At 38.2% G+C, this 7,280-nt stretch overlaps 1 protein-coding gene across 1 annotated transcript; it reads right to left on the reverse strand.

The window, feature by feature from the left end:
* Window positions 1–1,002: 1,002 nt before the first annotated feature.
* On the reverse strand, window positions 1,003–2,510 carry LOC148026884 (uncharacterized). The gene is made up of 2 exons (XM_087690520.1): window positions 1,548–2,510; window positions 1,003–1,412 (listed from the first exon to the last, which is right to left on the reverse strand). Exons 1-2 carry the CDS (start codon window positions 2,472–2,474, stop codon window positions 1,377–1,379), a joined length of 963 nt encoding a protein of 320 aa, XP_087546646.1. The 5' UTR covers window positions 2,475–2,510; the 3' UTR covers window positions 1,003–1,376.
* Window positions 2,511–7,280: the final 4,770 nt, after the last annotated feature.

The following is a 7,280-nucleotide window of genomic DNA, read 5'->3' on the forward strand; positions in this document are numbered from 1 at the left end:
TAATACTCCTCTCCTTGAACATGTGCATGGACTTATGGGTAATAGGGTACAAAATTCTTACATGCATAAAAAAGCACACTCAAAGAAAGTAAGGAGCTCCTTTATGACTATGTTCCATTGTGTCGTGAGGATTGGGGAGTCAAAGATGTAAATTGCTCAATGTATTATCATTTTTTCGCACTAAACTTTCACGGGTGACTTGCAAATAGAACAAGAAATGCCAAACAAGGAATATGGTGAAGCCTAAAGTCAATGGACTAGGTGTATGATTGTAAATTGACAATGGCAAAATAAGCTTCATACTTCCTTGCTGCTCCCACGGATGCAAATAGCATTGCAATAATAGAGTCAATAGATAAACCAAACTTAGTTTAGCCTTTACAACAATAATGCATGAATTTCCCATCAATATCACTAGTGATTGAAAATCATGAACCAAATGGTATCAATCCAACACTATGAAGGTCAAGGGGTTTTATAGTTGGATTTAAGAAAAGAAAAATGTTGTCTCTTAAGGGACACAGTACTTGATCGCGGCCCTAGTGGAGCTGGACTAGTTATAAATGAAGAAACGAGATTATGGCCATAACCAACATTTGAAGGAGCAATTTGAAACAAGCTCGAAACATAGCCTTACAATAACCTACAACCAGCCTTGCAAAGGATACTTCGATCTAAGCTTCTCTAATGCATGGGTATTTTTGCTATCGCCCTTCAAAATCCAATTGCAAACAACCAGCTCAATCTGTGTATAATAGCCTCATGAATATCCATCCTGATCCGCATATCCATTATTGCTCGTTCCTCACCGCATCTTGTATACCTAGGTGGGAGAGCTCTACAAAGAATCTGTGCATAGATGACCAAGGCAGGGTCTGCAATTGAGATGACAGTATTGTAATTTCTGACTCTTAAAGAAAGCATTTGAATATTACAAAGACTAAGTGGAAATTTTGTCAAAACAACCCGAAGACTCAAGGTACTGTAAAGAATTTAGCACAACAGCTGTTACATGAAAGAGGATACACCATATGATCGGATAGATGCTCATGGAGATGATGTTAATGGGTTACAAGCAACAAGGTTATCATTTTTCAAGTAAAAGCATCCATAATTTGACCTAAGGTGATCCGACACCCTTGTTTATCACATCACAGGCAGGATGACATGAACGAACTACCCTATTCTTACGATTATGACTCTGTCGATGTACTGCCATACTTGCCTTGCAATCAAGTTCAACGTCCATGGACTATAAGTATCGCGCGGATGTAGACAGTAGAATCATTCAGCTTCATCAGAATAATGAAATATGATGCAGTTGGGATTCAGTGAGGAGAACCTTGAGGATCTGCAGACTCTTCCTAAAGCCATGATCACTGGATTACATCTGAGCAACAGCCTTGTCCAGGCTGCAGAGGATGGTCAGCTTGTTCAGTATTCAGAAATTGTACACATAACCCATTGGTGGGGAATCCTAAGTCAGATGCAAGCTTCCGCCAAACAAGACACCTTGCACAGTTGATGAGTTTGAAGAAGAAGAGTACCTCGTCTTTGATGCCTAAACACGTTTCATTGAAATCCTTCTGGGTTCTGGAAAGTTGCTCAGTGACTTCCTGCATCAACACAATATCATGTGTGCTATCCCGGATCCTCCTCACAAAGCTATTGTTGCTTCGTATATGCTGGTGCAAGCCATAAGATTCAGCTCTCAGAATTTGTAACTGCCCCTCCAGTGCAAAATATTCACTCGTCAGCATGTCCAGATGTTCTTTTTCCTTCTCCAAAGCCCTTATCTTGAAAATTCTGTCCAACACATGCTCTTTCTTCTCTGCGCCGTTACTGCTGTGATCGTGCCCAAACCGAAACCTATACCTCAACCCCTGCAGACGCTTCTTAGTCCTAACCCTTTTCCTCTTGCAGAGGGCATCCTTCTTATCCTTCACTTCATCTTCTCGAGCAGCCTTGCAGATGTCATAAACCTCATCAAGGGCCTTTTTCAACGAATCCGGAAAGGGGTCCTGGTCGAACAGGAAATCAATTCGCTGCGTATGCATGTTACTGCAGCCATGCTCATATTCCAGCTGAGCCTCGTCCCCCGGAGGAGGGAGCTTGAGATCGCGGAGGGCCTCGCTCATTTTGAAGGAGTTGCGCTGGGTCTGCAGGACGGACAGGAAGACGGAGCCACAGACGAGGGATGCCTGGTAGCTATTCAGGAGAAAGTCAAAGGAGAGGGCAGACAAGTCTTCATCATCATTATCCAATATCTGGTCTTGGTACTCCAGCACCGTCTTCTGATTAAGCTCCAGGAAGTAATCTGCAATATTGATATTGCAGGTCTTGTCAGGATCATGCAGGTCCTGGCTTTCAAGGTGGTCTGCTCTCTCCTGGATGCCCTTGAAGGAAGGGGTATCCCTGCGCCTGCTACGGGAGGCGTCGGTTTCTGTTTGTGATTGGCCTGATTGGATAGCCATTATTGAAGGAGGCGGTCGGGCAGCTAGTCGAGCGGGAGCTTGTATTATTGCACGTTTTGGTGATGTCCTCTTTTGGTCCCGTCTCGTAAGAGGACGTCCTTGTGCTAGCTGGGAAAAAAAGACTGAGGTACGATGGCCATGGTCTTGCTCGGTTGGTTCCGAGACGACGTCTTGACTGGCAGCCTACGTGACTTAGAGAGAGAGAGAGAGAGAGAGAGAGAGAGAGAGAGAGAGACGTGTGAGATAGAGAAAGTCTAAAGCTCCTGCTCGGTTCGTTTCGAGACGCCCTCTTGACTGGCAACCTACGTAGCTGAGAGAGAGAGAGAGAGAGAGAGAGAGAGAGAAGAGACGTGTGAGATAGAGGAAGAGAAGACGACGATTGAGAGAGAGGAAGAGAAAAGATCAGAACTTCACCCACCACCACACACCACCCCCGGCCCCCCCGCTCGCTCCCTTTGATCTGCTTGGTGGTCTTGTAACGATGTTGGAGATGGATGAGAGAGAGAGAAGCCCCTCCGCTCCCCCTGGGTGGCAGCCTATGTGGTGATTGCCGCGAGAGAGAGAGAGAGAGAGAGAGAGAGAGAGAGAGAGAGAGAGAGAGAGAGGGCGCCTCCCCCCCCCCCGGCGTGATGATGGCAGAGAGAGAGAGAGAATATGGAGAATAGATTTACGAAAAGAAAATGGAGAATAGAGTTATGAAAAAAAATGGAGAATAGATATACTTTTTTTAATTTTGTATTTTTACATTTATTAAAGTATTAACTCATTTGTGTGTTTTCTTTGCAATGGATCGTTTTTGTACGAGAGTGTGAGAAAATGTTACTCTTTAAATTATGTTTTATCATTGTTAAAATTTGATCTTTAGTCTTGTTTTAATTTTAAATTTTTGGAATTTTTATTTACATGTATTTTTATTAATTATTATGTTCTTTTAATTGTTTTATTTTGATAATGTGTTTTTTATTTGATGTATGTTGTTATTTTATTTAAACATTTAAATCCTTAAATTATTTTAATAAACATATTATATCTATTAAATGTTATTTTTCAAAAGATATTTTTGAAATTAGCCTTGCTTTTATTTTATAAAATATTATATATAAAATATTATATTTGGTTATTAAATTTAAATGGTATATTATATAATAATTTTTAAGTTATTGGTATCCATTATTATTATTTATTTGTATTATAAAAATAAGATATATAAAAGTATATTATATCAAAATATTGATTTATTATAATTAGTAAATAGGTTAAAGTATTAGTGTTATTAATATGATTTATTTTTGTCTTAAAAATTATTTAATATAATTTTTGTATGTGTATATATTTAAATGATTATATTATTGAATGAATAAATGGGTTTTTAAAGAAAAATTGTGTTAATATAAATTTTTGTAAACAAAATATATTAACGTATTATAATATATTTATGTTTGTTATTAATGTTGAATTAGTAAACTTTATATTTTTTCTTGTATTAGATAATATATAAGTGTCTCACATAGCGCAATCAAATTTAAAGAAAAATTTGTAGCTAGAAATTTTGGAGTGTGCTACATTGTGAATATTTAAGGTGTTTATAAGCAATGAACCATATTATGCAAAGACATATAAAGGAAATATATCTAAAAATATATACTCCTATTTTTGCGAATAGAATATGCAATTAATCCATGGATGTCTAGTAAGATGTATAGGATTTACTACACATCGACTATTTGTAAACAGTTTTCCTTTTTTATAATGGAGACACACTTCACAATATACTAATGTCTTTACCTTACAGAAGATTCGTATAGGAGGCATGTTATTATATTGTTGTTTTAGGAGAAATATGGAAGTTCCATTTGAAATTTCAAAAGCATCTAATGTTTATGCTTTAGGTGTCATGGAGAGGACTGGGGAGAGAGAAAGAGGAGAGAGAAGACTACAAAAGAGAGAGAAAGAGAGTGACGAGGAGAGAGAAATACTAGAATTAACGGAGAGAGAAAGATAGGATGAGAGAGAAGACAACCATGAAAGCTAGAGAGAGGGAGAGGATGAAGGAGACTTGTATTATTATAATCTGATGCTTAAAAATCCACTTCCTTACACCTTTTATACCGGCTAGTGTGCAGCTGGTATTTTATCCTCATTATTTTATTTCCCCTCTCTTACATTATATCCCCACCCAAAGGTTTTTGCCCTCAAAAACAAGTTGGGCACTTATTACAAAAAGATAGGGTAGGAGCTTATCAGAGTACTACTCTGCTGGCAGACATTACAAGGGCTATCTGATGGAATGACGGGTAATCGTTGATGTATAAAGGGTCATTGATCAAGTATGATATATAGGTATGATTGGGGAATGATAAAATTTAAATCTTGACACATATTCTCTAAGAAGATAAAGCCTGCAGGGAGTGGACAACGTGTTGTTTACTATAGGATCTTGTTGTAGTAAATCTGAGATAACTTTCTGTTAGGGAACTTCGATCAAGGCATGCTACACATCAAAATGGAGCTCTTGGTAAGTGCTTTCAGCCCATGTAGGTTGGGTTTGGCTATTCAAAGTTCAGAGTAAAATCTGGCGTAAAATAGTGAGCTATCTGCAATCTTCCCTGCACTAAAATATGGCATACATAACCAATCTTTAGCCAAAAGAGTCTACCAAAAAAAGAAATTGCCCCGCAAGTTGGATGGTGGTCTAAATGAGATCCCCAAGCAATCCATTAACCTCATGGATCAAAAGGTGTTCCATCATAAAGATTGTCCAAAAGAAGAGAATGCCCATCCACCACATATTCTAGTCCACCCGGGTCAAATGGATACAAGGAAGTATCCTCATAATCAAGTCCATAATCACATCCATAATCCCCCAGATCATAGGGAAGCATAATGCCATCTTCATCTTCATGTATGCCCAAATCATGTATTACATCATCAAACATATACCAGTCATCATAACCATTATCAAGGTACTCATTATCAAATGCATTCAATGGCTGTTGTAAATTTTGATTAAGTATAAATCGATGCTCAAGAAGGTCATCATGAGGTTTCTCCAAGAGTCTAAAACCTTTAGCATAACCATCTACATCTATGAGTGCCTCATGTGATTCTTCAGTTGATATGTCATGAGCTTGTACATCTTGCTCTTCAATGCTCCCTTCTTGTACATTTTGGTCTTCTTGCTCTTTTCCCTTCAGTTGAATCTCCAACCATTTAGAGATATTGGCCTTAAGCGTGTCCATGGTGGCTCTCATTTGACTCATTTCCTTCATCATCTCAGCATGATTTTCCTTCATCATCTCAACATGATTTTTTGTACTGTGTACATCTTCTTGTTGATCACGTTGCTCATTATCCCCTTCTTGCTATTCAGCTTGCTCATTGCTCTCTTCTTCATCATCAACACCTTGAAAAGAACCCCAAATTACATTTGGGTGATCATGAGGTATGAACTGATTGGGATATAGGATACCATGGTAGTTATGAACTTGTTTCTCATCAAAGCTAGAAGACTACTGATAAGCATGGCCATTATTGTCATGTCCATAAGAATTGGGCTGCTGAATTAAGGAAGGTTCACATGTATAATCATGACTTATATGTTGCTGAAAAGGTGGATGTTCATTAGCATAAGCATGTTGCCCATAATAGCCATTCTATTGCCAAGGTTCAATGGAAGGATACTCTGCATTATGACATGGTACATCATATCTATAAGCATTAACATGATGTCCAGATATACTTGCATACTATGCATGTTCATTTGCATGTTGCTGTTGTCCATACTCATAAGATGCATGTAGATCATAGTGTGTACCATCAGCATATACATGTTAGCCGTAAGCATAAGCATCGGGTGCATAATGCCCATGAGAATACTCATCATGACCATAATACTCATCATGTTGTTGATAATACTTAGGGTGATGAGAATCCATATTTGATTCAAGTCTTGCTCCTTTTTCTCTATCCACCTTCATAAGAGCAATATACCGATCAATTAAAGCTCCAACTTTATCAATATTAGCCTGTGTTTGAAGCTAGCCTTGTTTAGTAGAGCTAGAGCTATTTATCTCAATTGCCATTGTAATTAAGTTGCTTTTAGAATTTTCCGAAGCATGGAAGAAGCCAGCTACAACAATATCATGTGATCATGAATCCTCAAAGAATGCAGAGGTATCTCGTGGTTCTTGTACCAAGCTTTATAAACAAGAGATACAATGTTCATGTCCTTGTCTGTGCTTGTGAATTTCAAGAACTCAATCTACTGGTTAATTTTGCAGTTGCATCAAGCTTGCATTTGGTCAGACCTATGGCATTATCAATGCAGGATAAGTCTTCAGAAGTCCAAAAGGCTGCTGGGAGAAGTTGTTTATTGGAACTTGCTAAGGCATGTGGACCAGAACAGGCTAGCAAGCAATAGGAGATCTTCAGGGATTTGCTTTAGTTGCAGTACAACCTATATTGGATCATCAACAATCATTAATAGACATTGCAAACTCAGTACACACACTGAAATCATTTATTTCCCTATTGTTAGGTGCAGAACTGCCTTTTATATATCCATTGCAACACTTGCTGACATGGCATGATTGCATAGTTGAAACTGCAAAGTTATTTAACTCTAACAAGCTGCACCGTTCATCTGTATTTGGAGCATCCTTGCCTAAGTTTAGTAACTTAATATCTGCCACTAAATAACATGTATTTCCATTCTGCTTTCATATGCAAGGTAATCTTTCACATCTTCATGCTCAAGTCCCTTAATACTAGAATATGAAGATTGCTATTGTATAAAGGATTCTCGAC

Source organism: Lygodium microphyllum, chromosome 13 (genome assembly GCF_053477565.2).
Source record: "Lygodium microphyllum isolate KBCC chromosome 13, Lygodium_microphyllum_v1.1.10, whole genome shotgun sequence".
NCBI lineage: Eukaryota > Viridiplantae > Streptophyta > Polypodiopsida > Schizaeales > Lygodiaceae > Lygodium > Lygodium microphyllum.